Source organism: Triticum aestivum, chromosome 3D (genome assembly GCF_018294505.1).
Source record: "Triticum aestivum cultivar Chinese Spring chromosome 3D, IWGSC CS RefSeq v2.1, whole genome shotgun sequence".
Classification (NCBI taxonomy): Eukaryota; Viridiplantae; Streptophyta; class Magnoliopsida; order Poales; family Poaceae; genus Triticum; species Triticum aestivum.
The window spans coordinates 142946291-142964561 of record NC_057802.1 but is presented as its reverse complement, the minus strand read 5'-3'; the positions used below and the strand labels follow the sequence as shown (position 1 = coordinate 142964561).

The window sequence follows — 18271 nt, the reverse complement described above, 5'->3', positions numbered from 1 at the left end:
GACAACGGAAACAACAGAGATAACAGAAAACAAGGAACGGGAAGAATCAGCCTTCACGTGTTCACTGACTTGAGTGCACCAAATGTCGCCATCTCGTCTAGGAGACAACGGACATGTAAACATAGCAGGTGCTGGCATAAAGGCATCCATGGAGAATAACACAGCGCACACTAGACTTTACAGCGATTGAATTACGAAGGTATGTTGAGCTTGCATTCCAGTGTCACAAACCAGCATCGCTGATAAAGTTTATTTTTTCCTTCTCAAATATAATCTGGTGTGTCGTCTAAGGTTTGCAAGTAACAAAATACTACTACTACACATAATAATAATATGATCCCAACTTGCCATCACTCACACTCGACCAAAAATAATACGCCAGAATACCACTTTGTTTGGCCTCGCCATGGTCAGATCCACCCTACTCAACTTCTGTGATGAGCCTTCTCTTCCTGAAGGGCTGCATAGTCCTGCTCCCTGGAGCACTGTGCGCTCGCCTTCTTTCTTCTTTCCGGCTTTCTGCATCAATCATGGCGCGCCTTATCTTGCCTGCCTTGTAGATTGGCTTAGGCAAGTGCCTATGTCTGCAACAACACATCATCAATGCAGCATCAGCAGAATGATGGTAAACGAAAACAAAATGCTCCATGAAGTTGAAACACTTCTCAGGACAAGAAATGGTAGCTTACTTGTCAATCCGCCTGATTTCGGGAAGGTGATTATACCGTGCCTTGACAGCATCTAGATATTCTTGCTTTTTGCGTTCCCTTGGAAGAATCTGCAGAAAATATTTGTTGAAACATCTTATACATAATAGAAGGCCTTAAACACACGAGTAGATGAAAATTGAAAAATCAACAATGCTTGTGTCGCTTATTGCCAATAACCGACTAACAAGTGAGGCCATTAGGACCTTTGTCCATGAGCCCCAAAAGCAAAATGCTAAGTGTCAAAGAACAAGGCAAACCCATACCTTCATGAACCATTATCAAGTTTCAATCAGAAAAGTCTTTACCCGCTAGCCTAGCTAAGCATTTTTTAACCCATAACTGAATCTCAAAAACAAAACAGCTAATTGCGATGTCTTGAAGGTCACTAATATGCTCACATTTACTACTGATTCTCTGGCATTCTTAATTAAGTACATCATTTGTGTCTGGTCATGGAATATGATGTTGCTAAACAGAAGGAATAAGAGGATGTCAACAACAGGCGTTTATTGTTATGCTACTTCATTGGGCATCCATGTGAGCTCAATCACATGGCATGGAACTGAAGCAAGTAGTAAACATGCGAGACAGCAACAACTGGCAAACACCGGATGGCAGTAAGAAAACTTACAACTCCCAATTGTTCTGAAGCTTTGGACTTCCACAGTCGAAGATTTGTATCATCACTGCCAGAAACTAGATAGGTCCCATCATATGTGTATTTCACACAAAACACCCTGCCAAGGTAAGGGTAAACTGGTTACAACAGAACAAAAAGTCCATAAAACCAAGTTGTTAAAGATAAACATGGGGTCTGAAATTAAGATGGCTAACGGTAAAAACCGGTAATATATAAATGCACATGTATCAGAACTGGTGTATTCATGCTGATCCCAAGAACCATGGTTATATGGCTGCGCATCTGGTTGAAATGGAATTCTCAAACCTTCATACGTCTCAACAGAACAACATATTCAACTGTAAAACTGGTTGAACTGAAAAGACTATTCTGAACACTCAAAAGATATAGACAAAAACTGATCTGACACTAAATTGATCTGGTTGGTATCCGATAGCAGAACAGGCTTGAGGGGTAAAAGTTGGGAACCATACTAAATTTTGGGCTTAAGATCAGGTAGACAAACTAAGCAAGGAAGAGCGAAAATAAATAATAGAAACAAACCTTTGCATCCTCTTAGTATGGTATATCTCCCTGCTATGATCACCATTATAATTGAAGATTCGTACCTACAAAAGCAGTAAAAAAAATTGTGAAAAATCACATATGCATGGTTACAGTGTGAACTTGGATCTACAAAAGTGGCACGTACCGTTCTATCGTAGGAACCAGTAACAAATTCCCGTCCTGTTGGGTTGTAATCAACATCCATCCTGACAACTCAACTCATGTAAGAATTGACTTCCAAAAATCAAAAGAAAAAGAATACTGTATGTTGCCAATGGACTTGATGCAGAACTACATGAAATGATAGCTTTCAGGTGTACATTGTATAATGCAAGGCAGGAACTGCATATCTCAGTGAGTTCAATGACACATAGACGCTACAATGAAATAGCACCCCATGCATAAAATCCTTATTGCAGCTTCAGTTTTGTTGATGTATCCTAGAACTTGTCCGTGTGCTATTCGTATTGACAAGAGATACTTATTGAATAAACTATTTCATTTCCTTTTTACTTTTGGATTTTTTATTTGATTTGGCATTATTCAACAATAAAAAAAGAAAAATTTCGACAAATTCCTTTTTCTTAATTATGTGATAATTATGAGAACCAATCCAACTATTTCTCGTCCCGGGGTTTCCACAATTGAAGAAAAAAGTACAGGTCGTATCGATCAAATTATTGGACCCGCGCTGGATGTCACTTTTCCCCCAGGCAATACAACATTTTTATTATTTGGCCAACCATCAGGAGATGCAAATACAAGGGGTACACTAATTACTAAGACTGAGGAAGTTGCAATTAATGCAAAAACAGCTAATTGGAAAGCAACAGTCATATTTCTAATCCTCCAAGCTACCATCAAATAAAGTTGACTACATATTTGATCCCTCACTTAACCAAAATTGTAAAAAAAATACAAGTAGGAGGGGTTTAATCATGATACCATTGATTCATCTCTTTAATTAAAATTTATTACTTAAACCGCTTTTTTATTTGGATATGGCGGTGAGAAGACATATATGCTAGCACATGCACTTGACATAGAGATCTATATAATATTCACTCGTTTTCTCTACCAAGGGATTGACCTTTACAGACATCAATATTTTATACTTTAAACAGGACATTAGATATTTGTATTTCCAAATAATACTTACACTGCTGAAACATGACCCTTGTGAACAACCTTGGCTTCATTCAGCTTTCTAGCATCAAAAGAATAACAGTTTGTATCTTCGTTTGCCTAGTAACAAAAAGAATCAGGACGGAAGTTCTTAGCTATGCAAAAGCTCAAATTTTAAACGAAAATTCATATATCTTCCAGTCTGGAACAGTATCATATAAGTTCCTTCATTAGCGCAAGCATATAACAAGAACAAAAATGTTTGACATTTCAATCTTACAGCAGTGAAGTTCATGGGCTCCCTAGGGTTCCAGCATAATGAATTGCACCTTGTCTGCATAAAAAAAATACATTAGCATCTCCAACTCTCTATAGCTCAGTGGTTACTGAGATAGAGCTGAAAAGCAACAAATATTCAGCAAGGTGCCCAAATAATTAGAAGAGCATTAAAAATAACTAAGTTAGTATGATGAACGAGAACATGCAAATTTCGACTGATCAAATATGGTTGACATTACAAAAAATTAAATTAGTTGGCAGAAGATGGTGCTAGATCTATATTTTGGACACTGTTGGCCTGATCAAAATGGTTACTTTTAGGGATAATAAATTCCAGAACAAAAGATAGGCATAAGATTCTGAAATGGGTTGGTTTAAAAGGTCCTGAAAATATGAAATGTTCATGCGAAAAGACTCTAATGAGTTGGCATGCCAGATGATTGCAGAAGAATAAATAGAGATCAATGAATTTGAAGATACTCCTCAGAACTGTGTTTACAAGATCACATGTTGATATTGAGGGTGACATTAATGTGTCCGCAGAAGACAGGAAGGATTAATTCAGAAGTGCAAAATTGCGACTAAAAAGATGTGTCAACAGATTTTAAATGTACAGGAGAAGAATATATCCAAGACCTTGCAAGGACCTCTTAGTCTCTTACAATTTAGTCCATATGAAATGACACATAACCATTTCTCCTGAAGAGCGGATATCTCTATGTGTCCTGTAAATGCACCGTCCATTGTTCTTTCTTCCAACCCGCCAGAAACTGACTAGTTTTAAGGTGGTTCCCGCAAAGTGTTTGTTTATTTTCGATATTCTTTGTACTTCTCTATTTTAACTACCGTAGATTTATATTCCTCACTCTTTGTTAGGACCGTAATTACCTCACTCCCAGTGGGATATGGACCCAGCATACATCATCATCAGGTAATGCATTATTCAGAGCTCACTTTGGATCTTTTTAGACGCGTGTATTAGGCCCATTCCCTTCATAGACAATTAATAGCAGAATAATACATCAACTTGAAACTTGTTGATGTAGGCTTAAGAGTTCTAAATCTTGGTTACACACACCAAAAATAGGGAAGGGAGGCATGTGAAATCTTTCTAAGCAAGCATACTTTTTTTTAACACTGTATTATCGGTGCTTGGGTTTTTAAGGTAAACTCAAATTTAAGCAATACCATTACCAAGATCTCAACAGGATCTTATTCTCAATTTAATTTTGTCATGAAGCATCATGCGATAGTGAACTAAAACTAACACAGCCCACTATCATATGGTAATTTTTTGTTGGTCTTTCTCACTTATACTTTATGTTCCGTTCGGTGATGAACAAATGCTGATGTACTTTGCATGGGGAATCAGAACGAGACGGTAGGCATTATGTGCACAGCATATGAGAACAAAGCAAATGTTCTATGTGCATCAAAGTCTCATAATGTTAGCATGCTCTATCTATTTTGAATTTTCTAGGTATTACAAGCATCCACAAATAAAGAGAATTCAACAAACCTTCATGATTAACTTTCTAGCTGGGGATGACATGCGCAGGTCAAAAAGTGTTAAACTCCGATCACTGCAAAAAAAATGCAATCCTATTTTAGTAGGAAAAGGAAGTTTTAATGAGAGCAAAATATCAGATTACAACATTCATCATAGAAAATTAACATTGAAAGCAACAAATACTGGAATTTTAGGGGAAATTAAAGAATAATCAACTAGAGACAAAATATGTTGTACACAATCTAAAATTACCTAGATGATGTAAGTAAAACATCAGGTTCTCCAGGATTAAACCGCACAGAAAGAACTGTATCTTTACCCCATTCAAAGGTATTTATTGGCTCCGACCTACACAAATGAAATTAGCATTGGTGGTGGTAGAAGAAAGAGACACAAAATGCTGGGGAAAAGGCTATCAGATATTATACCTGTTATGGTCCCATATATCTACCTGAGCACCTACAGTTGCGAAAACATTACGATCCCACTGGTGGTCAACACCCCTAAAATTCATCAGAAGAGAAATGGTCCGTTCAGCAAAGAAGATGAGAGGAATCTGGAAGAAGTCAGAGCAGTGCAACAGTGCTCTCACCAAAATGCATGCTTCCATGTATAGACTGCTGACGGCTGTAAACCACATTGGCAAAGTAAGGAAATGAGATGTCATACAACATAGATAGTGCAAAATAAATGTAATGCATCCCTTCAGTGCACACCTGGGAAGCATCTCCAATAGCATCATTAGAGTCCATCATCTTACGCATAGGATCTTTCCAGAGTCGAACACTGCAATCGATAGATGGATAAGTGCATAGTAAGATCACAGACACAGATACATATTCACAAATGCACTTCTGTATTTTACACTTTAAAGAAGTAGACTTTGATGAAGTGAAGTTTAATTATTATTTTCAAAACCGGTTTGAAATGGTTTACCGCAACTTTTTGCCTGTGTAATGCATAAGTCATTATGCCACTGGAATTGCTCTTAAACTAAAGCTGCGTCAATTAATTTGGATCGGAGGGAGTAACTTATTTTAGAAGGGCTGCTATTTGTGCTTAATGGGGCTTAATCTTGCGGAAATTTTAAGATAAAGCTCAAGTCCTACACAAAATGCCTTACACATATATATTCAAGAAAGATAACAAACAGATCCTGGGACATGGTGATCATTAATACATCTGTGGGTTAGAGCCAACTTAATGCAAAACATAAGCAGCGAGAGAACACCTCAAGGGTTAAGTTGCATGGCTTGAATTGAAACTGTGTCTAATAAGCAAAAAAAGAAGTGGCACCCACAAGTTCACTTACGTGCAATCAACACCACAGGATACCAGAAGATCGCCATCGGTAGATGTTGCCAAACCTCTCACAGCACCCTGGTGTCCAGGGAACTGGCAGACTGTCTTCCTGTTTTTATTGTTGTACAGGAAATTAAAATAACAGTCACAAGTTGTAGTAAACAATTTAAACAGCTCAGTTGATATTTCATCGGCGGTACCTTGCAGCAATGTCCCATAGTCGAATATCTGCGAACAAAACAAAAGGCACAGTTTACCACTTCCGGTACAAATTTAAACTTGATCAGAAGATGAATAAGGTAATGCATAACTGAGACTTCTTGATTTTTTATGTAAATTTAAATAAATGAAGGGAAAACATCAGCTTCACTACTAGAAAGGTGCCTCGTTCTAATAAAATGGGGCAGGGGTAAACCCCTTTTCATCAAAAAAAATTACTAGAAAGGTTGAACCAAAAAATCGGTATCACATAGTGGCCAGATCACACACACTACTGAAGCGTAACAAATCAGATGTTACTTGCAAATGCACAATACAAGGGGGTTGGCAACCATGCGATAGTTTCACAAACAGGGGGGTTATATATTCACTAGAAACGGGTAAAATAATAAAGCAGTGCCAAAACATTCAAACAGTACTAACAAAATTATTATTACTCGAAGTTTGGCCACTCAAACTGATACTCTGTCGGTTCAAATAAACTGGCCGTTCTGGCCTTTCGGGTTATATGCAGCCAAAAATTACAAACTGCCTATCCACGTGCTCATGTACGTAGATTGGACACATGAAAACAATATGTGTAGGTCTTGAACAAGTACTTCCACTGTAATTAGGTTTTATAAATATATTCCAAAAAAAATTAGTGGTCAAATATGCATTTCAGGGCAATGCCAATTCCGAAAGCAACTTTTTTCTGCGAACTTGGGGGTATAGCATTAGATCTTCTTACTCTTTGAATCCTAAGTTAACTAAACAATTCAATCAATGACCCAATGTAACTAAACAAGTCCCAACACTACAATTGGCAGTAACATCAATGTGGCTACTCTGCCATTCACACGAACCATTCCCCTTCCAGATGTCAATTCTTGAGAACGCTACGATATTAAAAACACAATAATTTATTACGAATTTACCATTTTAGTGTGTTACCATCAGATACGATTGGATCACAATAGCACATAAATTGCAGATCACTAGAACTAGACGATACTCTTGATTGGTCTCACATAAAGTATTCTTAGCAACCCAGAGAAAATGCACACAAATGTTACAGGTCATATTTTAGATTTCACACGCAAAGTGAGTCTCGTGTTGATTGAGGCAAGAGTTCACTTTGAGCTCCATACGAGATTATAATGCATCCGGGCAAAAAAAATTCCAATATTTAGTGACCCCTGAGGTGCAAACTAAAAAGTAGAACAGCGAAATGTTGTATGTTATAATTTACTGCATTGAGCTTAGTAAGCTAGTTCGTTGAAAGAGCAAATAAAAATGCATTGAACACACTCAAGGAGAAAAAAGCACTAGTGCAGAAGTATGATAATTACCCCCATCCATCGAGCCAGAAAACATAGCTTTCACATAATTGGAGTTCTTCGCCATGCACGAAACAGCATCAATGTGACCATCCATTGCTCCAATAAACGGCCTGGCAAATATCTGAAATGGGGAGCAGCATAAGTCACATGAAAATATACAGTAAAAGTAAAACATAAATGCAGATAAGGAAGATGAGACGTACCTTCTCTAACTTTGCAGCATTAAGTGCTCGAGTGTACTCAACAGCTTTCTCTTGACTACGGAGTGCTGGATCATAATTGCGGAATACTTTCTGTTGGGAGTAACAAATGCAATAGAGATTGTCATTTGTTGGCAAAAAATATATATAATAAAAGGCCTAAGCAAGTGACCACACAAACTTGAACCTGGGGCAATTGCATCAACACTATATTGTGAATGTTTAAACTTGTATGGCAGCTACCATGCTAACACACCGCAGAAGTATTATTCGGTCGATACATGACCTAGATATCTGATGGCTACAAAATGTTGATTGGAGTGTCATGCCCACTTGAATCCTATAGGATTAGCAAGGAGCGTTTGATTTCACGGGAAAAGCAAAGGAATTGTAAAAAGAGGTTAGAATGGATGTTAGATTTCCTATGAAATGTGGTACAAAAGATTCCATTGGAAAAATTCCTATGGGATTCAATCCTATGAATCAAAGGACAAACGTAGGAAAATTTTCAAAGGATTTCAATCCTCCAAAAATCCTATAGAATTCCCTTGAATCAAAGGAGCCCTAGGAATTGAGATGGATGTCATCTCACTTCCTATGATTTTCTTATTCCTATAAAATTCCTATCCTATGAACCAAAGGAGGCCTAAGATGTTCCCCCAACCTGGCGAAAGGGGAACATAGCTCTAGCATAAGGGGATCAATTTGACCCCTCAAAACAACTCCACCGTTTTTGTTTTCGTTTTCAATTGAAAGGGGGCCTTGCCGATTTAACTAGATGAAATGATAGTATTACCAACATCTGCAATTGCACGCAAACACACTCCATGCGCAGGAAACAGTTCTCGCTTCTTATCCTACCATATCCTACACTACAGTATGAGTATGATGACTATACTGGATGCAAAACAACGAGTCGCAACGCGGGAGCACAATCAATAGAAATTACGAATGCAACGATGGCTTCACCTGCAGGTCCTGGCTGCGCTCGCGCGTGAAGTCGTCGGTCGAGCGCGATATCACCTTCACCCTCATCGTGACCGCCAATGCAGCGTGGCAGGGCACTCCACAAGGATACGCGGCAGAGGCGCGATGAATCCGTAGATGAAGGCGCGGGGCTAGGGTTTTGCGCCGAGCAAGCTTCTCCTCCTCTAAACCCTGGTTGCCGCCGCCGCCGCCGCCGTCGAGGGGAAACAAAAGGGAGAAGAGAAGGATGCTTCGAGGTAAAAGGTCGGCGGCCGTAGAACAACAGGATGAAACTGGGCTACCCTCAACGTTTATGAGCCCGTTGGGCCCATCTCACACAGCCCAAAAAGAAATGGACCGAGCAGATCTATGAAAGGCCCACATTGGTTCCTTCTGTTTGTGACCCGAGCGCAAGCTAGCCGGAAAGCGGAAACCGTCTCCACTCTTCCTCCTCCTCCCGTCTCACCAAGCCAGCCACGATGGCCGCCGCCGCCAGGTCGATGCTCCGCTCGTCCGCTTCTCTCCTCCGCGCTGCTCCGGCGAGGGCCTCTTCCTCTGCGGCGCGGCCGTCCCTTCGCCGCGCGTTGGGCGCGCCCCCTCGCCTCCTCAGGTACGACCTCGGCCACCAGTCGGCCATGCCCCCCTCAACTAGCCAGATGTGGACTGATGATTGTAACGGCGTTGTTCGTTGTGCAGGTCGCCCGTCGAGGCGAGCTTCTGCGTGGAGTCCCTGCTGCCGCTGCACAGCGCCACCGCCGCGGCGCGGATGACGTCTATGCTCGCCGTGCCTGGCCGAGGCCTCGGGTGGCTCACGGAAGGTGAAACTGAAACTACTCTCCCCTTCAAATGTGTTATTAATTCGTACATTAGTCTCCAAAAAATGTGTATATAAATTCATGTGTTACGGTGTAATTCAGACAAATGCACATATGTCAGTAGTGTTCCTATTGTCCCCAACAATCCAACTAAAGCTAAACGTTGTAGTAGCAGTAACCTGCCATAGTTGATCCCAGTGTGCATAAGAACATGGACTTGCACTACCTTAGTCTTGGTTAACATTGGTCCAAGCGTGCATAACGACTTCTCTGTAACATTCACCCAATTCCTTCAACACCTGGATCATACTATATGCATTTCAAACACAAATCAATAGATGCAATCCACAATTCTCTCTGGCCGTGTTTCCAGCATTTAGTTTCATGTTAACATCATTCTCCAGTCCTGTTTCTAGTCTTATTGACGAAAGAGACCCACTTTTCTGTTTTTCTTTTTATTTCTTTGTTGTAGGGAAAGACGAAACTAGATGAAGACCAACTTGGGAAAGGTGACCACTAAAATATCTCCCCATTTCGTTGAAATATGAGTAAATGTTATGTCCCTTACAATCTTAACCAACTACCAAACCTTGCTCCAGTATGTGTAGAAGTGCTGCCGTGCCAACTTACTGCTATATGAATCATAACTTTCTCTGGGACTCCCTACACCTTTTAAAACCATGCTTAACAATTGATAGATAATAATTACTAGACAAAACATAGGAATGATAATGGTTCCTATCATTGGAGGATTTCCTGTAAACTTAGTGACTGAGGCTCCTAATTCCCCCGGAAAGAATGAATATGTTCATATTTTAGTTACATGATCTACAATTTGTGCATTGGGGCGCAAAATAAAAAATGTTGATAGGTGTTACTAGTTATTGACTGGGGCAGTATTGAAGAGAACAAATTGAGAAAGAATCTAAAAGTTCTAAGCGGACAACTCGCTGAAACTTTGTGCCTTAAGTAGCGATTTTTTCACATAGTGTACTGTTTGAGCCCCCCCTAAATTGCAGGGCACTGTTTTTTAACATAGAGTATACAGTATTATAACGATTTATTTCCATAGGGAATTTTTATCTATTTGTTTTTTTCGTTCATATCGTAGAGAAACTGAATTTTTTTTACATTTGGCTATGAAGTACTATAAAACACCCTGGAAAAGTAGCATATGTAATGTTTTAATTTATACATTCTTCTTAAATTCGTATAACTATCGTGATGAGTTGTTATTGTTGGATAACAGCTGAAATTGATGGAGTATGATGCTGACCTGCCAACAGAGCCAGGAGATTACTAGTCTTTCAGGATGAGTTGACAAAGAAAGGAAGCATGCTTTTCTTTTTCTGTATGTGAACTACGATGAAATTTTTAATAAATGATGTTTGATATTGCTTAAACTTCAATTTCCCACCTTCATCTTCATTAACCAGAATCATTATGGTTATGTGATGAGAACCGTGCTAGGGGTGTAGAAGTTTGAATCGCTGGCAAAATGAATACTATGCTTGACCTTTCGTATCGGTTTGTTTGGTTTCTCAGCATGACCTGGTGATTAAAAGCCTGTTCCCTTTCTTTTACTGGCAATGTGGCTTTGGTGTCAAGCATATTTTGATCCTTTTAGTCTTCACTTATGAATCCCATTTATCTTGTACAACATCATTGTTTCAATAATGCTCCTACAGACACTGGAAAAATATTTACACAGGCAAAAAAGGCAAGTATGTGACTCAAGGAATTCACATGTGTAGCTGTGCACTAAATAACTTTATAACAATATGATCTGAAATCATTTACAAGCCATTTCTGTCAGTACTTGTCTGTATCATCATGAGGTAGTCACTTTGGGTAGGAACTGCTCCCGCATTAGCTTGGTCTGATGACTAGACAAGAACTTCATGCAGATGGGTGGCTCGATTTGGAAAAATGAAAGTAATGCTGATGGCAATGCCCAAAGTCCATCTCCACAGATCAAACCTGATGCTACTACAACTGCAAGCATATTTGCGTTTTTCTTATCTGTTTTCTTCCAGATAACTAACAGTAGACTCCCCAAGGCCATGTCTATTGCAATATTCGGTGCGATTAAGAATGGAATTGCCATAGCCATGGCGTTTGGAATGTAGTTACTTGCCTTCCATTTCTTTGCTTTGGCTACTGCTGATAGGCAATCCAAGCAAAAGGCCATAAGGAAGAAAGCTACACAAAACTCAATGGAGTGCTTTGGGAGTATCTTGGTTCCTTCAACACTTAAAACTGCGAGCCCACGGTATGCGGTGGCCAAGGGCGCCGAGAATGCCGATCCAGCTTCTCCCAAATGCTCTTTGCCGACAAGTTTTTCAAAGGACAGGAAGACAAGCGGGTTGATCAAGCAACCAAGTGCAGTCCCAATTGCTTGGCTTATGAACATGGACAGTGGTGAGGTGAGTGTCAGGTATCCAGTCTTGAAGTCATGCATGAGCTCAGCGGCATTACCAATGATCATCAACATGACACCACAGGCAGCAAGGCCGGCAATGGCGCCACCAGATGCTTCACCAACCCATGCCCCAACAAGGAATATAGCAAGCTTCGCGTAGACGGGTGCCAGGGACCAGTCACACAGTCCAGAAGCATATGAATTGCAGAATGCCAGGATGGGAGCGACAGCGTATAATAAGGCCACATGGTAATATCGGATCTGTGGGAAGATACGTGGAACGAAGATTGCTGAGACGGCTGCGAAGAGGATGTAGCCAGCAACCGAGACATAGCCCGACAGTCCTTCGTTCAGAAAGATCTTGTTCCTGCGATGCTCATCGTAGCTAAGAGCTGTTTGTTTATCTGAATTTCCATCTGCTGGTATGTTGGTACCGCCGGGATTCCGTTGCTGACGATTCTTGTGGAAGTGGTTGGCAGCCCTTATGGTGATTGAACCCAGTTGGAACAGACAATCCCCAAGCACCATCGATATGCCCATGGGCACCTGTTTCATGGAAGCAGCAAACATGGTCAGCGAAGTGCAAAGACTGAAACATCTGATAAGTACGAACCATGGTAAAGTTCAGACGGAATTCTGTCATCACTCACCTTGTATCCATTGATTCCCCTGAAATTTGTCGGCGAAGGATCGTTGTACCAGTCCCCTTTCTTGCTCTGGAGGGTTGGCCACAGGATGAAGGAGGTAATGATAGATCCGAAAAGCATGGAGAAGTTGATGAGGACAGGGCAGATCATGCCCACACCGACGAGACTTGCGGAGAAATCGAAGTAAAACTTCTGCTTATATGCCTTCAATCCGAACAAGGGAAAATCTTGGAAGCCGCAGCCGCTTCCTCCCGTGTAAACCCACTGGAAGGATGCCCACATGAAGCTCCCAACAATGGCTTTGGACATGGCCATCACTTGCTTCCTAAGGAGGGGAGGAGAGAAACCAATAATGTGGGTTAAGCTTACAAACGGCATAGTGAAGAACCAGCAGGTTACAAAATGGCATTGTGTTTACTTTGCTGTTGCGGCTCCCGCTGGTGTGTGGAAGCTGTTGACGATTCCGGCGATAGCTGAACCAGATGGATACATCAGTTTGTAGTCGAGTATCATGAGCTGCCAAACAATGGCGAAATGCCTCAGTTTTTTCATAACAAAGACATGGAAATGGTGGTGATTCTTGGTTGGAAATGGGTTCACCTTCCGCAGCGGGAGAGTGCAGAACAAGCTGGCAAAGGTGACGAGGCCGAGGAAGGCCACCACGTTCCCGGTGTGCAGCGTGTACACGTCCTTGCCGGTGCCGGTACCGCCGGCTGACTTCGCCACCGTCTCGGTCATCGCGAGCAGGTAGGTCGTGAAACCACCTGCAAATGGCAAATCACGGCCGCCGACTGAGCAAAAACCTGGTGGAAAATAGCGTGGGCGCGGCTGCGTGGACGGGCGGACGTACGGTACCGTAGAAGGAGAGGGTGGAGCAGGAGATGATGCAGGTCTGGAGGACGACGTTCTCCTGCCTGGTGAAGGGCTGGGAGGCGACGCCGAAGCGGGCCAGCAGCCGCGTCCACGACTTGATCACGAAGAACCCGAGGAGGCTGGCCACGATGTTGAACGTCGGGCCGACGCCGGCCGTCAGCCCGATCCGCATCGACATGAAGCTCAGCACGGCGCCCAGCACCGCGCTCACGGCCACCGACCGCGCCGTGACCTGCCGCCACCACGGCGGTGGCGGCTGCCCCACGAACGCCACCTCCACAGATGGCTCCTCGTCGCCATCCTGTCCGGCAGCGACGGCTGCTGCAATTTCTGCCTCCTCCGACCGTGGATGCCGGCGACCGGCCACGGGAGCCATGTTTGCCTGAGGCCTTGCCTCAGCCGCTAGTTTCGTTTTGAGCACGTTCGCCAAAAGTGTTGGCCTTGCTAGGCCTTCCCTTTTTTAACTGTCACCAACATAAGCATTGCTTTTTATAGCCGTAACATGTCTGGAACAGGAGATGACTTTTCTTTTACCGATTACAACGAAAATCCTGTTCGGGACACCGCAATATAACATCAACACAATGTAACAGCAATTCAACACAATATGTAATGGCAGTTCATTCCATTTGATCTCTAAAGCTCAGCACAACATGGCGCCACGCTGAGCTTGTTCCATTACAACAGCAATACAAGCAGTGCCAAGAGGAATCACAATCCAGTAAGATGCATGGAAAGCTCAGTTTGATCCATCGAACATTCTAGCTCAAGTGATACAATCTTGATCTTATCTACTACCACCATAAGAAATAAACAAGCTTACCAAAGGCTTGATAATATTCATTCATAGTGCTTCGTTTTTATGGCGGGAAAAGGGCAGGAAAACTTCAACAATTACTCAGCCACGTTAACCAGCTCGTACTCTACTTGCGACAAGTTGTTCTCTTCATTCACAGTAAAGCTGGCAGGTTCTGTAGCTTCTACCCGCCCCCACTTGTCCACCGCAAGCCTCATCGAAGCTTTGAACATGTCAATTTTAGCGTTGCGCAATATGGCTGTGGCACCAGCCTTCAACAGGTCAACTGCATAGTAGAGCATACCATCAGTCCATAGTACATGCATCATGAAATAGAATCCCCTATACTAAACAATGACCATGAGCAACTAAAAAGATGTATAAGATCTGAAAAATGGCATGAGTACAGGATTCCTAGCATGCATAACATCAAAAGGCAGTAGTGCTACTGCCGCTTATAACAGCCATTGGGTTGTGAGTTCTGACCATACAATTTAATTAACAGGTGAAAGAAGAGTCTGGTATGTCAGAAGGTAGTAGTGCTATATTAGGATGCTTTTCTCTGTGATGTATGGCATCAAAGGACAAAGAAACTTGTAATATCAATATGGTGTATCAGACTATGGTTTCCAGTTGAAGACATGGAGACAGAGGAAGATCTAGTATCAAAAATATTGTCAGATGTACTTCATGCATGTATGGTGAAATAATAGCTCAACTGGACACTGAAAAGAATGCATCACCTGCACATAGAAATATAGTACCCTCAAATAAACAATACCACAATACAAGATTGGAAAAGAGTGGTGTGCTGTTTCGGAAATTGGAAAAACAATATCAGGTCCAAGTCAATCCAACTGTGCAGATGGCCACTGGCCAGCAGAACTGTAGGATGCCAGGTAATGGTAGTGAACAACTTTTGTTTGGCGTGCAGCCTTTTTTAATCAACTATGCATCATTAAATTTGCTCTTTTGTTTTCATAATTACTTCAGGACAAAACCTAATCAATTTCCTGTACAGGCCAACAAACAACAAACAACAACAAAGCCTCTAGTCCCAAACAAGTTGGGGTAGGCTAGAGGTGAAACCCATAAGATCTCGTGGCCAACTCATGGTTCTGGCACATGGATAGCAAGCTTCCACGCACCCCTGTCCATGGCTAGTTCTTTGGTGATACTCCAATCCTTCAAATCTCTCTTTACGGACTCCTCCCATGTCAAGTTCGGTCTACCCCGACCTCTCTTGACATTAACAGCAAGCTTTAGCCGTCCACTATGCACTGGAGCTTCTGGAGGAATGCGCTGAATATGCCCAAACCATCTCAGACGATGTTGGGCAAGCTTCTCTTCAATAGGCACAGGCCAACAAAAACTGGTTTATTTTCAGCAGAGATGCTTGCCGATCCTTCATGTGTGTAAATTTTTAAGAAGCTATTGGATCAATTACTGGGCAGATGCAGATCGCCGCATTTTGTGGCAACGGGCCTGGCGGTTGTCTCAGGTCGTGCAGGAAGCGTTCACTAGGAACTTGTAATCTGATTCGCAACACTGGGAAATTGTAGTCCCTTGTACACACAAAGGCGCTTTCCCTTTCTGCTGTTTTGGCATCTGAAATGTACTACCTCCGTTCCAAAATACAATCCGTAGTTTGACTACTAAAATTTGTAATACCACCCATCCAGATAGCCATCTATTCATCATAAAACATATGGCCAGATGGCCTAAACTGTAAAACGAAGTGACAACCACAAGATTTACACCTCTTATCCTATCGTCGCCACTATTAAAGCTACACAAATTTAGAAGCACCTAACCATCATAGACTATTATCTACGAATCCAAACAGACTAGCGCCAGAAGACGGGTCCTAAGAAATCTACCAAAGGCACCATATGCCAAGGCCAAGGAGTGGCAACCCAATCACCTTGGTCGTTGCGGGCAGTAAAGATGATGGAGCCAGTCTCGTCGCCCACGAGGCACTCCGCGATGCGGGGGGCGCGGGCGGAGGAGGAGGCGGGCGCACCAGTGCGCACGCGGCCAGGGACGGGGTTGGCGCTGACGACCTTGACGATGAGGGTGTGGCCGTTGGTGCCCGGCTTGAGCTGGTCCACCTTGACGAACACCGGCTTCCTGAGCGCCGGCTTCTCGCCGCCCTGCGCCGCCGCCGTCGACATCGCCGGGGGTGGTGGGGTGGTTTTCGGATCGAGTCGTGCCTGGGTGGGGGTTTGCGGTTGCGGGGGTGGTTGGGAAACCCTAGAGTTTCGGTGGGGAGCTGGGAGTGGTGGTAGAGGGAGCAGACGGCAGTGAGGCTTGTTGTAGTGCGAGCTTCGGGCTGTAAGAGGAATTGGGCTGAGCCTGATCCATTAGAAGATAATGGGCTGCATAGTTTCAAATTGGCCTAAGTAAATGATCCAACAGCCACTCAAAAAAAAATGTAAATGATCCAACAGTTTTAAACGTTAGATCTAGAGGTAGGTGACAGAGATTATATGTTTCGATACAACATTGGACGAACGTGGCACCTTGGATCAGATGGTTGAACGGCTGATCTTATTTGGATGAGTGTTGCTATACACATGACAAATTTGGGACCGATGCATGGATGATCGTACGAGGCAGCGCCAACAGTACGCAGAAGGCAAAAGAAAAAGGCTGATGCTTAGAGATGTTGGTTCCTAAAGCAATTTCGTATTTGGACCCACACGAACTTGTGTTTTTTTTTGAGAAACCATGATTTGTAGATCACACCATGGTTTGGGTACACTCGTCGAGCATTACATTCCTGACACTCCTAGGGACGTCAGTGCCGGATCACGGGTTCCGGCAAAACCCTCAAGGTTCGAACACTGGGATGCGCACGAAGATCTCCTCCTACCGATCCACGTCCTAACTTCGCTAAGATCTCAAGGGGTAACTCAACGAACTCACAACACAAAGGACACAAGATTTATACTGATTCGGGCCACCGTTGTGGTGTAATACCCTACTCCAGTGTGGTGGTGGTGGATTGCCTGTCGGGCTGAGGATGAACAGTTACAACGGGAAGAACAACCTCCTGAGGTTGAGGTGTTCTTGTGCTCGGTGTGTGGCTGAGGATCGGCTAAAGATCCGATGCCTCCTACTGTGGTGGCTAGTCCTATTTATAGAGGCCCTGGTCATCTCCCCAAATATTGAGCGGGAAGGAAGCCAACAACGGCCAATTTGAAAGGGGACAACTAGTACAGCTTATCCTGACAAAAGCAGTCTTCGCCTGCAAAAGGCACTGGTGGTGACGCCGCCTTGGGCTCCATGGTGACCTTCGTCTTGCCGTCCTGCTGGTCTTGGTCTCGTTGCACCGATATGGAAACCTTTGCTTGACGCCTCGGTACTCCGCGCCTGCGCTTGCCTCCTTTGCACCAAAGGAGAAACAAGGACACTGTGCGCACTGGCGCCCGCCTGATCTCGATCGTCATGGCTCACGTCATGAGAACCTCGCGAGGTTTGCCTTGTCTTGAACTCTCCGCCCCTCGCGAGCCAACCTGGTGAGGCCGCCCCTGAGGGGGTCTTTTGTCGCCCGCCTCGCGAGGCTTGGCCCCTCGCGAGGGTCTTGAATGCCTTGTTGATGAAGATGGGCCGTGCGGGCCCGCTCGCAGAGCCACGCCGTGGGCCGTAGGCAGGCAAGTCTGGGGACCCCCGTTCCCAGAACGCCGACAGTAGCCCCCGGGCCCAAGGCGCGCTCGGGCTTGGCTTCGAGGCGAAGCCAAAGGTCAAGTGCGGAGCGCCACGGGCCCCAATAGCCTGCAGCCTTGGTCGACGCATGGCGGTTGATTGGACGTGGGCGTCTCCGCTTCCCCACGCTGCCTCGGCAACTGCCCGACTTGACAAGTCCATGCGACATGCAAGGAAAAACCATCATTACC

At 43.4% G+C, this 18271-nt stretch overlaps 4 protein-coding genes across 5 annotated transcripts; 1 reads left to right on the top strand and 3 right to left on the bottom strand.

Annotated features, from left to right (window-relative positions):
- Nucleotides 1–171: 171 nt before the first annotated feature.
- On the bottom strand, nt 172–9081 carry LOC123077935 (DDB1- and CUL4-associated factor 13). The gene is made up of 17 exons (XM_044500295.1): nt 8823–9081; nt 7857–7946; nt 7663–7774; nt 6313–6340; nt 6123–6221; nt 5527–5596; nt 5403–5437; nt 5239–5313; nt 5063–5158; nt 4820–4883; nt 3302–3355; nt 3056–3141; nt 2042–2102; nt 1894–1958; nt 1342–1447; nt 690–778; nt 172–584 (listed from the first exon to the last, which is right to left on the bottom strand). The coding sequence occupies exons 1-17, from the start codon at nt 8886–8888 to the stop codon at nt 422–424; spliced, it is 1359 nt and encodes a 452-aa protein (XP_044356230.1). The 5' UTR covers nt 8889–9081; the 3' UTR covers nt 172–421.
- A 44-nt stretch (nt 9082–9125) lies between these two features.
- On the top strand, nt 9126–11158 carry LOC123077937 (protein NUCLEAR FUSION DEFECTIVE 6, mitochondrial). 2 transcript variants are annotated; one of them, XM_044500297.1, is made up of 4 exons: nt 9126–9429; nt 9516–9637; nt 10107–10143; nt 10884–11158. In XM_044500297.1, exons 1-3 carry the CDS (start codon nt 9299–9301, stop codon nt 10124–10126), a joined length of 273 nt encoding a protein of 90 aa, XP_044356232.1. In that variant the 5' UTR covers nt 9126–9298; the 3' UTR covers nt 10127–10143; nt 10884–11158. The 2 variants fall into 2 exon arrangements, with proteins under 2 accessions (XP_044356232.1, XP_044356233.1); XM_044500298.1 differs by lacking the exon at nt 10107–10143.
- Nucleotides 11159–11363: 205 nt separating this feature from the next.
- On the bottom strand, nt 11364–14038 carry LOC123077933 (probable metal-nicotianamine transporter YSL1). The gene is made up of 5 exons (XM_044500292.1): nt 13559–14038; nt 13304–13467; nt 13122–13219; nt 12707–13028; nt 11364–12602 (listed from the first exon to the last, which is right to left on the bottom strand). The coding sequence occupies exons 1-5, from the start codon at nt 13950–13952 to the stop codon at nt 11466–11468; spliced, it is 2115 nt and encodes a 704-aa protein (XP_044356227.1). The 5' UTR covers nt 13953–14038; the 3' UTR covers nt 11364–11465.
- A 134-nt stretch (nt 14039–14172) lies between these two features.
- On the bottom strand, nt 14173–16667 carry LOC123077936 (uncharacterized protein At4g28440). Its single transcript, XM_044500296.1, has 2 exons — nt 16297–16667; nt 14173–14658 (listed from the first exon to the last, which is right to left on the bottom strand). The coding sequence occupies exons 1-2, from the start codon at nt 16544–16546 to the stop codon at nt 14471–14473; spliced, it is 438 nt and encodes a 145-aa protein (XP_044356231.1). The 5' UTR covers nt 16547–16667; the 3' UTR covers nt 14173–14470.
- Between the last annotated feature and the right edge of the window lie 1604 nt (nt 16668–18271).